The 21,189-nt window shown below is 36.7% G+C and overlaps 1 protein-coding gene across 1 annotated transcript in view; it reads right to left on the bottom strand.

Moving 5' to 3' along the window:
• The window catches only part of mad1l1 (mitotic arrest deficient 1 like 1), a 98,621-nt gene that overhangs the window by 37,820 nt on the left and 39,612 nt on the right, over window positions 1-21,189 (bottom strand). The window contains exons 11-15 of the mRNA XM_066649233.1: window positions 20,934-21,078; window positions 11,855-11,995; window positions 11,478-11,534; window positions 8,038-8,129; window positions 3,461-3,551 (exon numbers count right to left, since the gene is read on the bottom strand). Of these exons, the coding sequence (XP_066505330.1) occupies window positions 3,461-3,551; window positions 8,038-8,129; window positions 11,478-11,534; window positions 11,855-11,995; window positions 20,934-21,078 (526 nt within the window). The remainder of the gene's footprint in view (window positions 1-3,460; window positions 3,552-8,037; window positions 8,130-11,477; window positions 11,535-11,854; window positions 11,996-20,933; window positions 21,079-21,189) is intronic.

Raw genomic sequence — 21,189 nt, 5'->3', positions numbered from 1 at the left:
CATATTTTTCCCATTTAATATTTAATAAAGACTCCAGAATAAGACACTTTCATAAAAATCCAAAAAGGTTTCATTACACATTGCTGGATTCCTTACATTTTATTATTGGTTTTCTTACAATTATTATTATTCCCAGTATTAGGCAGAAAGGTACATACACTCTCCTCAGTCAGAAAGAGTGAGAGACAGAAAGAGGAAGAACAAATAGAAGAAAAATCCTACATGGTTTTTCTCTAATAAGCACTCCAGAGTATTAATAATGATTTCACTTGTTTTTTTTTTTTTCCAGGAAATCACAAATAATATCAAATATTTCTCCTGCATCTTCCACTGTAAATTCAATTATAGGTGAAAGGCAAAGTATTTGAAGGTGACAAGCTGAGAGAAAAGAAAAGAACGAACGGAAGACAGAAATAGACACAGTAACTGATAAGAGGAACACAGGCAATGACAGGGAGTAGGTTAACATGAATGGACCATAGGAATTTGTTTTAGCTGAAAATAATACCCATGGGGTAGAAGAATGAAAAGACTCTAAAATTGCTCTAAAACACAGGAGCTTTTACAATCTGTGGTGTCTTTTTAACAAAAAGAGCTTTAGAAAAATTTCATGCTGCCTCTTCCCCCGCCCAAAAATGCTTGTGAACATATTTAACATCTTTTTTTTAAATTAATGTTCTGATGTGATGGATGTAGAGGAATGTACAAATTCTTCATGAATAATCCTTTTTTTCTTCCTGGATGATCAGCCTGTACTGTTACCTAGGCTCCTAAACTGCACAGTTCTTGCTTTGTGTTTGTTTCTCCTGCTTTACTGTGCCAGAAAGCTAACAATCCATACCTTCCCACATGACAGCAGTGCATCCGAGTGAAAAACAGCTAGATGAGCCAATGAGAACTGAACTAATCTGCCGAGACCATCCACCAACACAAGAGTGGAACTGTACTGTATTTTACTGTAAACTACCAGGGCTTGCATATCAGCACAGGATATATATAAATCTGTATTATTCTCACCACATAAAATGCCACTCTGATTAATGTAACATTATGCTAATAAGAAAAGTCTAATATATGTCATAATGTTTATTATACAGCATTCAATCTAAACCAGTACTATACTGATATCATGAACTCATTGATATCACCAGAAAATGCCTGATCGGAAAAAAAGCAGTGAATTTGATCTAAAACAACAGACCAACACAAACGGTGCAGCAAGAGATGAACTTTGGCCTCTGACTTTACATCTACAACTTGGACAAATGAGGTAGATGTGTCTAACAGAGTGGACACAGCTTTTTAAAACTTCAGCAGCACTGTTGTGTCTGATCCATTCGGACCAGTGCGACACACACAAACAGCTGCTGTGTTCATATGATGTAGTAAACTAATGGAAAATAGGTATCTTGTAGTTATAAATTACCTTACTCATGGCAATATATTATGCATTTGATTCATCAGCAGCGAGGAAAACAAGTTATCCTTCACTAAGCCTTGCTGCCTTATGTCTGACAAACTTTAGCAGGGTAGAAATGTATCCTTAAATATCCTCTGTAATTTTTGAGGCAATAAAATTTTAATTAAATTAAAATTTCAGAAAAAGGTCTGGGACATGAAAAATACAAAACTGTAGCAGAGCCAAAAAAAAAAAAATGCTTACAGATCAGTCAATATAGTGAGAGGCCTTAACTAAGTTGTCCTGCAGGTGAGTTAGAAATAAGAGATTAGTTTTATTTAGGGGTTAATGTATTAGGGCAGCTGTGGCCTAAAGGTTAGTGAGTAGGGTTTGGGACAAAGGATCATCGGTTTGATTCCCCTGACTGTATGAGTAAAGAAATAAAGAAAAACATGCATTCATTTTTTTTTTTAGCCACCTTTGCCTTTCCTACAGACAAACTATATGGACTCTGGATATAGTTGAATAGAAAAGAATAGAAAAGAGTCTTTCTGCTGCCGTGTAAGAGGTAAGCATAAATTGGAGTGATGTCCCAGAAGAGACCAACAAAACAAAGAGACTCACATACACTGCATAATACAATAATATACTATATAAAGGGATGCTGTGATAGCCTTTAAGGCTTGCCGAATATCAACATACACAAACCATTCAGAGTAGACTGATTACAATTTAATAGGGTTCTTGCTGGGGCTCTTCTTTGGCTGATATCACTCACCCACGATTAGAACGGTTGCTGTAGTTGTGAAAATCCTTACTGTAAACAAAGTTGGAAAGAAACAACTTTGACCCTGTTTCTCCACTGAATCAATGGTCCAATCGAACACAAATGCTCAACCCTTTAATCTTTCTTTCTCTCATATTGAAAAGTATAATGAACCTAATAAGCAAATTATGAACCAACACAAGGACATTGGAAAAATGTAAAAAAGAACATGATTCATGGCAGTGTTTCTTGTGTTAGAACTTCTCTCCATTATTGTTTATTAATTTATTTATTTTATTTTTGTAACATTGTCAGTTTGTGTGTCTGGCTACAGAGTACAGAAGAAGAACCGCTTAAAATTTCCGATTCATGGTAATGCCAGCTGAATTCAAAAGCACTGACCCAGAAGACTTCAGATATGGGCATTGGGTACACACTGGGATTTTAAAAACGGCCAGTCAGTATGACACTATACCCGTAACCACTAATGCACTTGGTTGGCCAGTGTCATACTGGCCAGCCATTTTATAATCCTGGCCTAGAACTTGGATTCAAGGCCTGGATTTGAAGACCTCTGGCCTATAGGTTAATATACCTGACAGTTTTATCTTGTTTTTATGCTTTTATAATGACAAAACATTGGTTAGAGCAGTGGTTCATGAAGTGTGGGGGAGGGGGGGGGGGTCGCCCTCCTGGAGCTATTGCAGGGGGCAGGGGTTTGTGAGAGTTTTTTCATGATGAGTTTCTCAAGCCATGATATGATGAGGATTACCTTAGTGAGCTCACACCAGTCACTGAAGAGATGAAGGTTGCAGAGCAAATGTACAAATGATAGGTTTTTCTCTCAGGAAGCCATTTTATATTTTATTTTTTTGTGCAGAGAAGCAGTTAGGAGCAAATATGTTTAACAATAACTGTTAAGTTATCACTTTATTAAGTAGTTGCAGTTTTGTATGAATGCATAAATAAATTCCAGTGGCGCTTGGAAGTAAAAGATGTGTATGTGTCTATATTCTCATCTACAAAAGGAGGACATGGCAGAAAAAGTTTGGGAACCACCGGGTTAGAGGAAGGAAAAGCTTCATTTACAAGGATTAGTAAGATGTTCCTTAATTTTGAGCTACGTCTGCTAGTCCACTCGTCATGAAATTTTAGCAAAAATTAAGAAGATTTTTTGAAATTCTGTAAATAAGTTAATAAGTTGCAGTTGAGATTTTGTCCCTAACAGCTATTATATTTAATTTTTTTTTAAGCTGGGTGACATCTCAAAAGCTTGTGTGTAACGTATGTTCTACCTGAAGGTTGTGTCTTTCCAGTCTCATCTCCAGAATATTGTTTTGCTCCTCCAGCCGCTGGCGGTCTGACTCCAGCTCCTCTATCTTCTGCCTGCCCAAACACACAATCACGGCATTAAACTTTAATACAATGGATCTCAACAGGGGATTCATCTTCTCCAAGGGATTCTTAGCCAGTTCCCACTGGGTATGCCCCGGCAGGGATACAATTATATGGATAATCCAGAATGTCTGACTGTTTCACAAAAGAAAAACATGAAATTACTAAGTAATCTCTGCTTACACAGCACAAGTATGTTCAATGTGTGTGCATGAGCTGCACACCGGTCTAGTCTCACTAGCCAACAAAACAAATCTTTGTTTAAACTCTTTAAATATTTATATATGCATATATAAATGGATAAATGAGAACTGGAAATAGGACAGCTCTTTTTGAAGGAAACTAATTTATATCTCAGCTTTTAGCTGAACACCACTGTTATTCAATATTCCTTTATCCATACTGCATGCATAAACTCTCAAGAAATGTACCATCTCAGAGTTCTTGTGTGTTTTATCCAGATGTTCCTTATATTTTTTATAATCATCATTACAGAGCAAAATTGTAAACATGCCACATCTTACAGGATGAAGCTGACTCCAATTTTTGGAAACTACACTATATTGCCTAAAGCATTTTGTGTGTCTACCTTGGCACGCATATAAAATTGAATACCTTCCCATTCTTAATCATATATTACTCAGGTCCAGTTGCTTTATCCAGTTTTTATTTATTGTTTTGTCTATGAAGCATCTCCGTTTACAATCTTTTTATAGATATATTTCGTAAATTTCTCTATCTGATAGTCTTTCATTATCAAAACAAGCCCAGAAACTCTGAATGCATCCTTTTCTGTAAACTCTAATTTAATTGTGTCAATTTTTAGTGTCTAGTGCTAGCCGTAAAATGTTAGAAGTGCAGAAAGATTATTGAATGTTTGGACTACCCTGCTGCTCCCTCTGGACATGGAGATCAGTCGATGTAAAATTATATTTATATATATATATAATTAAAAAAACATTTAATATTATTAGACTTGAATACTTAAGAGTACCAGCCACAACTAATCTGTTTTATCACCTACGTTTGGACTAAAGCCTGGCCAAAGCGTCAAACAAACTGAATAAACAATAGGCCAACTACTCTGTCATTAAATTCTTTGCTAACTGTTTTTATAATGATTTTCATCGATTTGGTTGATTAGAAGCAGAAACCCTAAATTTTGTCAATCTAAAGCAAGAGTGAAGCTTGGTAGTCTCCTAAATCTCAAAGAGGACTAACTGTTCATAAAATAGTCTTGTTTTTTATCAGCTTTTACCTCTAAATCTAAACTTTTCAAAACACCAACTGAAAAATGAATGACTTGTGCTTAATGGATGTTTCCACTGGTAATTTAATAAATGAAGAGTGGTCTCTGACTTTTCCATAATGTATAGCATGGTTTTGAGTCAGTGGTTCCTGCTCATATTCTAAAGAAATGTATTTATTTATTTATTTAAAGCTTGCTTTCTTGCTTTTCATCTTTCTTCCTCTTGCTGTTGGGGAGTTGTTCTGCATTTGTCACCCTGGGCTTTCTCATTAGGAGTATAGACCTGGAAAGCTGCTTTGTGATAACATCTGCCAAAAAAAAGTGCAGTATAAATAACACCGAACTGAATACGGAAACAATAGGTACATTATTCCAAAGCAAAGAGTCTGAAAACATCTTAGGCACCGATTATCATCAAAAATACTAAATCACAAAAAAGCTGAGAGTGTTCCTGTGGCATTGTGAGAACATGAATAAGAAGAAAATCAATTCTTTTCTTAACATGACACACTGGCACAGATACAATCCATATTTGCTCTCTGGTTCATTCCTTCTTTTTATTTTCCTGTCACATTTATCTAATCTTCATATCTTCATGAGATTAAAAAGGTTTTAACCGCAAAATCTGCTTTTTTAGCAGCTGACAGCATGAAAGCTGTGATGAGGAAACCTACCTCAGAATGTTTAATAACATCGATAAAATGTATGTTTGTGTATACAAACTACAGAAAATATTATCAAATATATTTTGCGTGATGTGAATATGTTGATTTCACAAAATATTCTAAATTATACCACAGTTAACTCAGGCCACCCAATGTTATTGGCTGAGAGATGCTTGAAGAGTCCTAATATTGCACGATAATCGCACTCTGACCGAAGCACTTCCGAGTATTACTCCACCAAAAAACACCATAACCTAGCAAAGACACAAGGGCTTACAACACAGGGAGAGGAACGATACCTGATAGCCTATTTCAACCATGACTATACCTTGACTCTATCTACGGCTCTGGTGCTCACAAGCTTGCTTTATAGTCATACTCCCTCTCATGTATTATTGCTTAAATATGAGTATCTATGCCCTGTAAAGGACTGGCACCCAGTGATTCTGGGTAGGCTCTGGACCCACCGTGACCGTGAACAGGATAAGCGGTTACAGACAATGAACGAATGAGTTAATGATTAGCAATTTTAATTATTACATCCCTCTTCTCCTTTTTACATAGTGTTTATTCACACATTAATTTTGCTCATATATCCACTTCTACTGTTCTTTAATTGCCCAAACAGAGACTCTGCTCCCCTGTTTTGTATTTCTGAAGTGGATGTTGACATGCATAACTATTCATTAATTCCTTACTAATTACTTTGGTTAAATGAACTCTATAATTACAGGCAGTGTTAGGTAAAACTTTTCTTCATAAAACATTTTTTTGTTGCTGTATTTCACTTTTAACTTTACATTCAGCAAAACAAGTACTCAATTATGTGTGAAGTGAGGGCAGGCAGTGCTGGGTTTCCCCAATTAACTGTGAGCTCCTTGGGGACAGAAGTTGAAGAGGGATTAAAGGACAATTTACAGAATGTGAAGACTTGCATGATCAAAGAAAGAGAGAAAGTATGAGAGACGGAATAGACAGAAAACACAAAGGCCACACATGCTAATGTGGAATAATCAGGTTTCCACAGTAGCTAGGCAGTGCCACAAGCTACAGCAACATGACATTAAAGGGCTCATATCCTACATTTATCCTGTATTTGTATTTCCCCCCCAAAAAAACATGTGCCTTTTTATAACCAAACAATAATGATTCCTTTTGTTAAGTGCATTATTTAACTTTTATGAACAGATTTCTTTACCAAAACTTTAAGACAGATAAGAGTAAATGAGCTCTCTTCTGATTGGCTGTCGCTTATGGCGCACCTAATTAATAATGTTTATACACTATATGCCCAAATGTTAGTAAACTGATATCAATACTGATTATTGTGTGTTCATTTTAGCTTATTTTAATTTTGGCTTAGTCTTTTGAATAAAATATCCATCCATCCATTATCTGTAACCGCTTATCCAATTTAGGGTCGCGGGTGAATAAAATATATTAGATTAAATATCATTTTAGTCACATAAGTATTGATTATATGATTATAAATTTAGTTTAGATTTAGTCTATCAAACAAACACATTCTAGTCTAGTTTTAATCTGTTAAACTGAAAAAAATTGCCTCATGTATTTTTAAAGGTTTTGCTATTTTAGAAGTATTATTTATTATTAACTTTCATAAACAATAGATTAAAAGTTGTGTTTATATTTAAAAATACCGTAAAGTCCTAAAGTACAGATGAACGGTCATATTTTGCATTCATTTAACATGAACAATTTTAAATACGAAGAGCACTGCAGAAGGCGTTTGCAAACCAAGACCTCAAGAGGTACAACTCTATGAATCACTGGTCAACAGTTGATATGAGTGACATCTAGATGCTCGAAATAATGATGCTTTGGGAGTCGACTGCTCTTTGCTGAGAAACCGCTCAGTGGGATGGATTTAGAATCACACACTGAACATTATTTTGGTAATTTCAGAGCAATATCTGCCCCATATTGCACAACTTTGAGGAACAAAGAGTTTTTAAAGAAAGAGTCAACATTTTAAGCCAAAAATCCTCTTTCTTTCCACAAAAAAATGAAGCGTCAGATACAGTGGTGGTTCTTTTCCGTGTGATTAAAATGATTTCAAAGTGTGGTTCCAGGGTCTTCTGAGCAGCAGCTGTGTGATCTGAGAGAGCAGTGGGGAAGATGAACATGAACGCGCATTGTCGCCCTATCAACAGCAAACAGATAGAGCATTTTCCTGTTTTTATTTATCAAATCAGAAATAACAGGTCATATATTAGTTCACATTTAGTATATATTTGTTGATGAAAAGTGCAAAACGTTGTCATAGTTCTCCTCGTAAAATGATCATTTTTATTTAGTTCTAGGTTTCATTGTGCAAACTAAACATTATAAGGAGATCAAAATTCAAATAACCAATAAAACAACATCATTTTATCAGCTACTGGACTTTTGCAAATAATGTTGTTTTGGGAATGTTTGACCAAAACTAAAATATACTTAAAGCTATTTAACTACAAAAAATAACCAGATCACATTTTCCCCCCACATTGATTTGTGCCCTTCTTCCCCTTTAGTTAAAAGGTAATATAAAGTGTTCTTTTACCTCAGAGAGTTAAGCTCCTCTTCTGCTGCTGCAGGGTTGCTGTCAGAAACTGAAGACAGTTTTTCTTTCAGAGCTTCCAGTTCCAGTGCAACCTGATCAATCAAAACAATCAAAACATCAACAAACAAAATAACTGAATTTGTTTATATTGGAATGCATAAACTATTAGGAATTACAGAAATACAGCTAGTACCTTGAAAAGCTATGGATTAATATACATTTACAACTGTGACTTAATATTAAAAGGATGTTTACGTTTGCATTATAATGCCTACATATATCCATTTCATCTTTAGACGAGGGCGATCCATCTCCATGAACAGGTATGGGCACCCTAGGGTTAAAGCCTTACTTCAAAATAAGCAGGGAAAAAAACTGAAAATCAGCATCTTTCTGAGAAGATGAAATGGCTTCAAGAAGAACAGCAGCAGTCCTCTAAGAGAAATAGGACAAACCAAACCAAAATCTGGGATGCGATTCCCACAAGCACTATAAAAGAAAATTGGCCAGGCAAGTGCCACTTTGAATGTCCTTTCTAATATTTAACACTGACACTTCTAGGAAACTGGGCCTCATAAGTATACAGTTCAGCCTTATGAAGAGCACGATAAAGGGGCACGGCTGGGTCCCTGGGTTCTCTGCTCTTTAAGATTGAATTTTAGGGTTGGAGGCTCAGAAGCAGCACAGCAGATCATTACTCAGCTGGCCAAAAAACAGAAGATCATTGGAGTAATGGGGGGAGGAATCACATTATCTATCCTCTTCATCAATCCCTACAATGTAGTGTGATGGCAAAAAAAAGAGAAAAAAATAAAAGTTGATGTAGGTGCTGCTCCTAAATACTACATGACTGCAAACAAAGAAGGGAAGCTATATATCTCCCAAATACACAGCAAACGTATTGTGTTCATTCAGGAAATAATCAAGTTCACAAACCACGAAAAATACATCATATTGAAACTAGGATTGGGCCCAGAGTATTCATTCTTTGGGTAGGTATTCAGTTTTAATTTTGAGATTTGGGTAAATGTAAGCTATCAACAGTTCCACTTCACTTCTATTCAGGCTCTCCAGCCCTAAAAAGCAGCTCTCTGCCCCACTCCACCGATATTCATGCATTTCAGTGCTAAAAACAGCGCTTTGCCCCACACCAGCTTTATTCAGGCTCATCAACATAAAAGTCCTAGCACAAATGAAAAGCCTAATGCAGGCTAACTCGCTAAAACTGCCCGCTTACAATGAAACATGGCAATACCACAGCTCAATCTGTCAGCTTTGTGCCATAAATTAGAGCATCTACGCCAAGGTCTAACTTTAAATGTAACTTTTTAACTTGTCCATAAACTGTGCCCTTAGCAAGCTAGTAAGTGGGTTAGCGAGCAAGGTGAGGTGAGCCACAGCACAAAGAAGAATGAAATTTTAAAGTGGGCTTCAGCAATGGATTTTATGAATGAAAACAATACCACCCCCCCCCCCCGCTAAATATTCATAGAATATCCCTGTGTGAAGCTCCAAAATGACATTTGGGACAACCCTAATTGAAATTATTCAAAAGATAACTAGTCTGGTCAAGGTTAGCATGTTAGCAAGATTAGCAATGACAGGGGCTCTGTTCTCTACATTACAGGTCTTTGAAGCATGACAACAATACTGAAACTGGAGTTTTAAGGTAAAACATTACATGGTGTTACTTTAAATGAAGTTACAGTTTTGTTTCCTTTATGTGGTGCACTAACAATGTGAGCATGTGTGGCTCTGTTCTGCTAAAGACAGTGTTTGTGCTGTATCAATATAGAAACCATGGACTCCTGCTCTTTAATGTACTTAAATTTGTAGGTAATACACCCATAGTGCTTTGAACTTGTCATAGATCATAGGTCTCATGGCCCTGGCTTTATATGGTCAATGTAGCAAAAACATTAGCTAGTTTGTGTACCGTCTACTAGCTTTGAGCTGATAAAGAATATTAATGAATATTATGATTGATAATTACAACTAGTGACAATAATAAATAAATGATCGTGTACCGTTGCAGTGCGAGTTTTTAAAATATACATATTTACAAATGTCACCTATAATTAACCATTGGTTATGTACATGCATTCTAATCTACGGTGGGCAGTGCTATTTAACAGAAAATATGGCAATTATTGGTCATCGTTGTTTGATTATGCCTCATTTAAGTAATGTGAATCAGCCTTTTTTCACGTAAAAATAATTATGTCCAAATATCATTCTAGCCTCACTGATGATTACTGATGATTGACAAACCAGTCATCCACCAATCCAGGTAGTAGAGTCATCACGATGATGTGAATCTATTTAATTTTACTTGATTTAACCTTCAATTTTACCAAGCAAGTCATAAGACCAAATTCTTATAAAAGTAGATCTCAAGCCAAAAAATGTGGGCCCCTGACCTAAAGGACGTCTCCAGACGAGGCTTCCTTCCCAAAATTTAAGCATGGGTTGTCTCTATTCTGTGTTGGAACAGGAGGGGCACCTATGCCTGAAATGTCGACCCAAAGTGTGTTTTTTGCACTTTATGCACGTGTTACTGCTCCACTAGGGTATTTGTAAATGAATGTTTAACACGATATTATCGTTTATTGCGATAATTCTACAGCCAATAATTATTTGTCTAAATTAAAATGATCACACAAGCATACTGTTCACAAGTGTGTGTGTCCCTATTTGGCATCTACGCCATGTGCTTTTTTTCATGCCTTACTGCCTTACTTTTTTTACTTACTTATTTTGCCTTACTGAAGCATTTGATGTTCGTGCTGTGTTTTCTTGGTTCTTGTTAGAAAAGACCACAAACACACAAAAACAATCCTATCAGTAACCTCAACAGTAAATCTAAAAGATAACTAATGGAACTGTTCCTAAATGGCTGCTCTATGTATATTTATAAGGGGACTGTTCCATGTCTTGAAGATCCAACAAAATGAGACAGTAATCCTTAATTACTGAATGAATAATGAATACATTCATATTTATGAAGCTCATTTTGTGCAACAATGTGTATAACTAAATGCAGTGCATCTATACATACTAAACATGTGTGAATAAATAAATAATTTAATTATTTTGGAAACTGTATGTATTGTCTTCATTCAAAACTTCAAAAATCCAAATCTGACTGAATTACACAAGTTAAAATATTGATGCTATTATGTGAACTAAGTTGCACACACTCTTTAAATGACTGGATTCCCTGTTAGAGCATTATTTATTAAGCCGACTTCATTTCGTCTGTTTCTGTGTCGTGTTGTCACTTTCACAAAAGTGAAAAAGGAAGGAAAAAAAAAAACTCCCAAAAATCTGAATTTTGCAGAAAGTATCCTAAGCAGAAAAAGTATTTAATGAGTGTTAACATGAATGTGTCTAACACTGAGAAAGAGAGCCAAGCATTTCTTGTAGTGAGGATAACATACCGCTTGAGCTTGCAGTTTGAATGTTCCAGCTTCCTCCTGGGCTTTAAAAAGCTGAGCCTATCAGAACAACAGAGGAAAGAGTGAGAAAGAGAGAGAGAGAGAGAGAGAGAGAGAGAGAGAGAGAGAGAGAGAGAGAGAGAGAGAGAGAGAGAAAAGAGAGAAAACAGAGAGAGAAAGAGGGAGAGAGAGGAGAGAGAGAAAGAGGGAGAGAGAAAGAGAGAGAGAGAAAGAGAGAGAGAGAGAGAGAAAGAGAGAGAGAGAGAAAGAGAGCGAGAGAGAGAGAGAGAGAGAGATTACTAGAACACTCTGCCATGAGCTATTTATAGCTGACTCAATTAGTGAGGTGATGAGTGCATTATGGGAATCAGAGTCTTCACCTCCATTTCAGTGTTGTGAGCCTGGACTTTCTGCAGCATTTCCTCTGCTTCCTTAACCCTGCGTGTGAGCTGAGGGGAGTACTCGGTTGCAGCCAGTTCACTATCATAAGATTCCAATATTGCTCTCATGCCATCACGCTCCTGAAAAACACCCAGAGACAATGATATAAAACTCACAATAAAATGGCTGTATAAGCAGCAACCCAAATACACAACAGACATAATTACAGACTACAGAACACAGAAACATGGATTCTGACTAATTATGACGTGAGAATCTCTAAAGGCTCTGTGTAAGCACAGAAACAACAGAGAAAGCACTAAGTGGGCATGGCAGGAATGTTGTTGGCCATTTTCGTGATCAGAGGTTGTGGAGATTTCCAGCACAAAGCAGCACCATTTAAAAAATATGTATATGAATAAATAGACCAAACACGTTATCAAGAGGCATTGTTAGGCATGCTACTGTAATATCCAATCAAATTAACACCTCTCACTCCTGTGTGCTAGCATCACAGTGCAGTGAAAATTTCATCAAAATATCTGGCATGCAAGAAACGCGGTGTCAAAAAATGTCATTTATGCAACTATTGATTTTATTCTCATCACAATGAACAGTGAAATGATAACGACAATAATTACAAGTATTATTATATTTATGGATTGTATTTGTTAATAATATGTCTTATTAAAAAAAATCAAATTATTATTATATATTACATCATTAATATTAATGTTTTAAAAACTGGTTTGTAAACAAGATTTCCATATTTAATTCTTGTATTTATTAATTTAGTATTTACACTACTTCTCAGTTCTGCCACACTCAGTCTTGCTTTCAGTTCAAAAAAGTTTCTGGTTTCTGAGTTCTGGCTCTGTTTTTACGAGAGGGCGGGAAGTTGTCAACCATTAGTGACAGAGTACATTCAACACTCCCTGGTATGTCAGCAGAAGCCTGAGAGTTTCTACATACACACACACACACACACACACACACCATCTGGGTCCAGACCCAGACACCGTCTTATCTGGACCTGGACAGATAAATGATAAACTACTCAGAACTGTTTAATATGGAGTTGAGTGTTTATTTTAACTGGTGTGATTTTCTAGGGATTACAGTACAGTTTATCAGTCCAGGAACCTCACAGACCAATCACGTGTGTTGTACATAACACACGTAAAGCTACTCAGCTGATCACATCTGTGTGTTATGATGAGCACTCCTACTCCATTGAATGAGACAAACAGGGCAGCGCTCCAGACACCGTTCTGTGGCAAATAAAACATGAATGGGAGTTCACATAACATTAAACATGGAGTCTGTTCATGGATAAAGAGTGTTGACGATATTGTGAAAGCAGTAAAGGCAACCCCAGCTATAAGCAAAGTTAATTTATTTTAATAAGCACCTTCATTCAGAATAATTGTTTTGTTTCACATTTTTACTTAAATTGAGAAAAATAGAGGGTTAACTATATGATATAGTTCATCCAATTGCATGTGAAAATGTAGCTGCAATTTGAGTTTACATTATAGATTTTAAAAAAATGAAAAGAAAGAAACAGGGACATATCTAGTCCCTTGACCATTAGCAAGTACTCATCCATACTCCAGACCACTAGATTACATTTAGACCACTGATGAACAAGTTTATCTTCTGTTTGGAAGACTAAACATGACTTTTCTCATAAGCTGTGGAAAGTACAAACACCTGTATCTTCATTGTTCTGGAAGGCAATATATTATTAGTCATTTTCCGATCAGAATGAGCTCTGCTAAGCTTTTAGTTCACACTTTCCAACTTCAGGACATATATTTTATAATACTGATAGATAACTGCCTCTTAACAAGTCAGATCCATTAAGTAGACCGTGGTCATTTCACATGCAGTCCCTTCTCTCCTCACATAGTAGGTAAAGTTCCACTAATCCAAGAAAAGCTACATAAGAGAATACGTCTGATCTAATTGTCTTATGGCTAGGGACCCCTATCATTTTTTATTATTTTATATTTCTGTTTTAACAAGCAGGATTCCCAGACTCTGGAAAACAGCTAATTTAATTCCATGTCATAAAAGAGGGCCAGTAGATGTTTTGACCATAACATGGTGAAAGGGTGCAAAAACAATGTGTGAACATTTCACACCTTAGCCCACTTAACCCTACCACTCTGTTTTGCCTAGAGGTAGGATGTCTCAGTTCTTGTTGGTAAAAAGGAATAAGCCTGAGGTGGAGGGCTATATACCACTTGAAAAGCAGATTTGGAAAGGGAGCGTTCACACTTAACCGCACTAACAAAGTAATAGCACCTGAGGTGGTTTTTATTGAACCAAGTCTGAACAAAACCTTAAAGGCAATGGCAATGATTCTGGGGTAGTGCTGCTCTCTCTGGTTTGTTTCCGTTCAGAAGCTCAGCATGTTTTTACTTGACTAAAGTTTAACTTATTCATGGTTTGAATTCCCACAATAACTCATTTGTAAGTCAAGTTGTTTAGATTTTCAGCACTTTTACTTTAATGCAGTTAGAGGTTTCTGGAATTGTCATTTCCAGCTTAAATAATCTGAAACATCAAAAATAAGTCAAGAATGGACTTTTAATGAGTCTGATATTAACATAAAACAAAACATGGGTTAAGACCGGTCATTATTCCTCCTGGCAGGAAATATAGCTCTCAGGAATTTTGTCTGTGTTAAGATCTTTTTATGCTTTCCACTGCATGGACTAAAGTATACTACTCTACTTTACTCGGCTAGGCTCTTTTGCTTTTCCACTGGCCAAATCTGGTACCTGGTCCCTGGAACCAGGTACTTTTTTGTGCACGTATACCCTACAGAGTGCTGATTGGCCAGAGAGGCCTGTCAATCAGCACAAAATGCAGAGTTCCAGCACAAACCTGCCGCTTGTAAATTCTCATGTCACAGCAGCTTCCACATTTATTTATTTTTTAATCAGACTCACAACGGCAGCTCAGAACATTACCTCGAGGTGTTCTAAAGAGGGTTATATGCAACTTGAGCAAAAAAAACAACACACAGTAACAATACATGATGAGTAAACAGTGCCTAAATTTACCCCCGCTGTTATTGTGGTTTCCAAAACCCACGATTCCTGTTAAAGACTGGGTTTTTGCGGCATCACCGGCTTCATTTTGAGGGCGAACTGTGCTAGTGGAAAAGCGACAAGCTTTAAAAGAGTCCAGCTGAGAAGAGCCAGACCCATGCAGTGGAAAACTACCAATAGTGAACAATGAACAGTCATTGCTGACCCCAACAACGATGGTCCACACTCTTGTAGGTCAACAATGACTGTTCATTGTGCTCATGTAAAAAACAAAACTGTTTACCAGGTTTCCACCAATATATATATATATAGGTTTGCTAACCAGAAGGGTTCATGGTTTCCACCTGGAACCAAAGAATAGTAGGTTCTTCAGCGCAAAACCCGACATCATCTGTGATGAAGCTTAAGAAGCTCCAGAAAGAGCACAGAGCCTTAAATAAAGCATTATGATGCAGATGAGCTGGATGTTTATACACGTGTATCATATATCACCATGATCTGAATCTACTGTGAACAAAGAAAAACAAGGACCCCATCCTGACTCTGTCTGTTTATCTCTATCTCTAGTGGAACCGAGCAACCCCGCAATGCCCCATATAACATATACTTTGTTCCCATGAGAACTGGTGGAAACTTGGGCCGGATCACTGAGAAGCATCAAGGTTTCAAGAATCCGAGAACGGCTGCTATGGAACATTACTTGAACAAGTTTTACTACTTCCCCAATTTTGGAATTTCAGCCTGGAACAACACTAAGGCAATATGATGATACACTGCATAAAACTGCCTTTATTAAAGATCACTTTTGCCACCTTGAGGGCTAACTTGCTGATAAACGGAATAGTGCCATACTGTGGTTTTAAGGTAATTTTTTTTCAATAAAAGCATGTTCTTATAAATATTCTCATAACCAGCAAATATACAGAAATAATATAAGACAATTAGATACCCAATGGCATGAACAGTATTTTGGTAATCTACCGGAATAGAAATCTGAATGACATTTTCTTGCATGCGGAGCAAACATATTAGCCACTGCGTTATTTAATTGTACCTAAATATAACTCCTTGGCTTTGGGTACTGACCAACTGAATGAGAGCATGGAAACAAGTGGCTGAAATGGCTGTACTCTGTTGGGTGAGGGATTAAACTCCATGATCTGGTGAGAAGCTCTGCAATCCGAGAGGAGCTTGGAGTAGAGCCACTGCTTCTTTGCATTAAGAAGACCCAACTGAGGTGGCTCTGGCATCGTTTAAGGATGCCCCTGGGCGGTCTCTGCTGGAGGTATACCAGACAGAGCCAACTGGGAAGAGCCCACAGGGTAGGTTTAGTACTCACTAGAGGGATTAGTCTTCTTGTCTTGCCTGGGAATGTCAGGGGATCCCCCAGGAGGATCTAGAGAAAGCTAGAGGTAGGAACAGAGATACCCAGGCTTCTTTGTTGCCTTAATGCCACAGCAATCTTGAATTGGTTTGAGGGGAAAAGTAGGTGATGATTGTAGAAAACTTGCACTTATGAATTTAATTCATGTTTACAGGGTAAAAATGTAATTTAAATATTAATACCTATTTTACAATTTCTGTAAAATAGAGAAACAGTAAAAGATTACACTGTAATCCTTCCTTTCTCTCATCTACATCCATAAAAATGTATAGACAGAAGAAAAAGTCAAAGCAAATTTAAGATAAAGTCTTAAACAAATTCACACATTTTAAAAATCAATAAAAAAAATACACGGAATATGTGCTATTTACCTATTTTATAAAGAAAACCAATATCAACTTAGTGTAACTGGCTTGATTCTTCTCCCACCACTTCACTTTGCAGTTTTAATTTCAGTTTATCTATTATACAGAACCATAAAACAGAGAAAAATACTGAAAAAAAAAAAGCTAATGGAGCGAAAGAACACCCCCCGTGTCGTAGATGTGTGGTGTAAAGATCTCATTTTAGAGTCGATTAAACAGAAATCAAATCTAGTCTCTAAAGCAGCAGGCAGAAAGATCGATAATGTCTTGTGTTTCATTATCAAGTGGAGCACTGAATGAACAGAGAACACAAACATGCAGCAAATAAGCTTCAACAGGTATTACCCCCAGGTTGCACACATTTAATCCATAGCTAGTGACTTTCTCTAACTGTTTAACCCGTAGGAGTCGCTGAACCTCATGACCGGTTCAAGACGAGTCAAAACAAAGTCACCCTCAACTTGGTTTTGTGCTCTGTGTTTACTTTCCTTTTATGAAGACAGACAAAGCCATGTAGAGAGAGGAGAGAGTGTGTGTAAGTGAGTGAGTGAGAGTTTGAGCTTTAAAGTGAACTATATTAATGCCATGGCTGACTCACATGTAAATACTGATAAATTCAGACAATCAATCAACACAAAGATTGAAATAATAATAATAATTAGGGTTTCGTGCTCGAAACCCTAATAATAGATCAGTAAAAGTTAAGCCCTCTGCAGAAATATTGCAACAATCACCGCCACACTCACAAAATCATCCAGATTCTTGATTGCACACTCTTAAAAACCCCAAAACTCTTAAAAAACTAAACCACATCACAGTTCGGGCAAAAAAGATACTAAATATATGTTAACATATGGCCAAATAAGCCAAGACTCCAATGGGTTAAACAGAGTTTACTTGTATCTCTAATTAAATTTTTCCCTTTCAATATTTGTTTGTAAACATTTTTTGTTGTTTTACTGAGAAAATGTTAGTTGTATCTCTAGTCATGATCATTTGTCATTCTTAGTACTTCACAACAGTTTTCATAAATTGGTCAGCAGAAGAATGTGATTTTTTTTCTTTACAGCTTTGCCACTAAAAGTAGCTAATAAATGTTAAAAATGACCTCCTGTACTCAAATACACAATGAAACCACTAAAAATATTCAAAATAATTAACTGGACTGAGTGATTTTAACATAAACGATACTATTTACCTTCAACAAGTTTTCCTCTGTGTTTGTGAAACTGTAAAGCTTATAATTTAGTCCTGTTTGTCGTTTTAAGCCAAAAAAAGCTATATAGACCTAACTGAACTCAAATGTTATAGGGTTATGCAGCATGATGCCTGAAGTCACAGGTGTAAAACCAGTGTGCAGCAATTTTCAGCCAAGATGGTGGACGACCTGGGGTTAAATGCTTTAGTGAATTTCATGTGGACAGGTTTGTGTGTTTATTTCATTGGGAAAGACGGTGGCGCAAAATGTAGCAGCACTGTTACACAGCTCCAGAGTCCTGGGGTTGTTGGTTTAAGACCTGCATTGAGTCACTGCTCAATTGAGCAGTGTGTGTGGTTCCCAGGTTACACACAACGAATGAATGGTTCGGTTAGATGTTTAGACAACATTCAATAAATTGTACTGAGAACCAGAAATATTCATATGAATACATATTCAACCAAGTAGTAGAAATCTTTAAACTTTAAGAGTATGCATAATTCTGATACTAAGGCAAGCGACTGCCCTTTTTTCCCCCCTCTTCTGCTAACTTATTTGGGCTAAGAGTGCATTAGCCACTGCATACTGTCAGAAATGAATAATTATATGATGAAAGATAATTAAACACAAACAAAACAAAACTTTTGTAAGATATTTTCATTCCTAAATGCACATAAGCAATGAATAATGGCACTGAATTCGCCTTCAATATTTGTATTACTTTACTTAGTTTTAGTTTATTATAGTTACAGTTAAACTAAACTTATAGTAATAGCTGTATAGCTATTACTAATAGCTAATAGCTGTTTGTAATCTCTATAGCTACAGCTGCTCCTGATTTAAGGAACATTTTTGTCATTTACTGGTAATTGGTTTACCATGGTTTATTAGAGTTTACCAAATCCCACGCTCTGCTTTTAATAAGCTGGCTGCATTTTTTGCTTCTCAGTATCCAACTGATGCCTCTTACAAATTTGTCAGTCCAAAAACCTTACTCCACATCTCAGATGCCTAGTTGCTGTGCTACAGCAACACCACAATGAGATGTCTATTTTTGCCCATTTCCATTTCTCAAACACAGATTATTGACAGCTCCAGATCTTTTCACACTTACAGCACTGAGTTGTCTTCTCGCAGCTGAAAGATGGACACACAAACTTTTTCAGAGCTGAAGCAAGAGTGGATCTCTTCCCTCTACCCTTCCTTACACAACTGGGGGTCCTTAAAATGCCCTTAGGCTGTTTTAAACGCAGAGCAGGCGTTTTTGGGAAGCTGATCATGTGAATATCTTTTACCTCGGATTTCTTTTGACTATAAATGCAACAGGTTAAAAGGTGATTTCTGATTTTACACAGTGCTGTACTGTAAACTAAGCAGAGACTGTGTTGACCAATTACTAAACCTACTCTGTGTTCTAAAGTGCTGCAAGTACACTACAGCTGGTAATGCCTTAATATACCATAATTCATAAAGATGGAGCTGCAAACAACACCATGTTATGATGCTGCCCAAAGTAACCTGTAATCAAGTTACAGTGTGGCTGTAGAGAAATGGAAACTCCTGAAGAATTTGCTAAGATATTACATGACAGAAAATTCATGGTACATTTCACAGAGTAAGATATTTCTTGGTCTTGCTATCGCACCCTGCTCTGCTGTGGGTATCCACACAGAAAATATATTTAGAAGGGGTTCTAGTGATAATGTTGGAGTACGAACACTATCCATCAAGGGCAGTGTCAATTTGTGGCACAGAAACACAGAGGAATATTTTCCACAAACTAGGTCTCAAGCATTTGCCATGTTTACTTCAGCTTACCTCGAACAGTGAGATAATGAAGCAGGGCTTTCAAATGTGTCCAAATAAATTAGAACTCAGAAGAAAAATACACCAAAGTCTTATCTTTTCCAAGCACCAAGATGTGGATTTTTAAATCTGAATTTTTTGGACCTTAAATGGTCAACCACATCATTAAACCTAAAAGGAGGGAACCGTTACAAAGATACACTTTTTCGCCCACATGCCAAGTTAAAATAAACATACCTCAAAAAGTGAATCAAAAAGTTCTTGCGAATCCACACTTCCTCATACACTGGCACATGCATCTCACATATATTACATATATAGTTCACATATGAACACAGAGAATTTCTAGAGATTATCGGTTATCCAGAAATATCCCGGAGTAGTCTTTCACCGCTGAACATTTCCCATTCTGTTTTGACATGTGCTAACTGTGATTTTACCCAAAGTCTTTACTAGGGCACTACCAATAATATAGTCTGAGTAATATCAGGAATGAATGCTGCCCGTGGTTTCGTTCATACGTACAGCTACTCCGGGAAAACTCCGGAACATTTATGGATTACAGCATGTGTTAAAGGGGCATCTGAAAATGGGGGTTAGTTCACTTTTACAGTTGTGGATGTTTGCTTAAATATGGAACAATGTAGACGTGCAGTCATCTCCTTGAAAACATCTCCCAAACAACACTCATTTTAATGGCAGACATCGTTTTATGTAAACCTATATATTGCTACCAAAAGTCTATGGTGTGTGTGTATATACACCTCAAAATAATTCCTCAGCTAAATCTTTCATATTACAAAAATGGATTTTAATTACTACCCAACGTGTCATGCAACAATCAGATGGTTAATCTTGCAACGCATGATGTGCTATATATAAAATTCATACCTAGAAATATTGATATTTAATACATATGCTGTTTGAACATATTCTCAACTTTCTGGGGATTTTTTGTTATGAATTTGTAAGTGGACTTACCCACCTGTAATTTATTTTTTACTTTATTTTCCTATTTTATTTTTTATATGTTGTAGATAATACTTCCAAACAAACATTGTGCTAGAGAAGGAAGGTGTTCCTCTTTTCAGAACATACCAACTTTTCATCAAATGTGCCTCCTCCAAACCAAGAATATTAAATAAAAAAGCAAGCAAGTCATTTTATACCAGAAATCAGGACAGGCAAAGCCGGCACTGAAGTAAGAGCATGTGAAAGTGTGTGCGTGTGTGTGTGTGTGTGTGTGTGTGTTTACCAGCATACCTTTGTAAGGAGAAGGACCCTCTTCTGTAGGCGGCGGACAAGTGTATCCTGGTTTTCTCGCTTCTTTTGTTCCTCCAGAGCTTTGGAGCGAAGTTCGGTTGCTTCAGACTGCAGCTGAGTACGAATCTTCTCTACTGAGCGCATACTGTCAGTGGGGAAAGAGAGAAAGTGTGAAAAGAGTAGTTTGAGAATGTTTTTGTTTGTTTGTTTTTTAAATATAAATACACACATTTAAACATATTTAAATATTTGAAAA

This window comes from Hoplias malabaricus, chromosome 2, assembly GCF_029633855.1.
Source record: "Hoplias malabaricus isolate fHopMal1 chromosome 2, fHopMal1.hap1, whole genome shotgun sequence".
NCBI lineage: Eukaryota > Metazoa > Chordata > Actinopteri > Characiformes > Erythrinidae > Hoplias > Hoplias malabaricus.
This window is presented reverse-complemented; position numbering and strand designations above follow the sequence as displayed.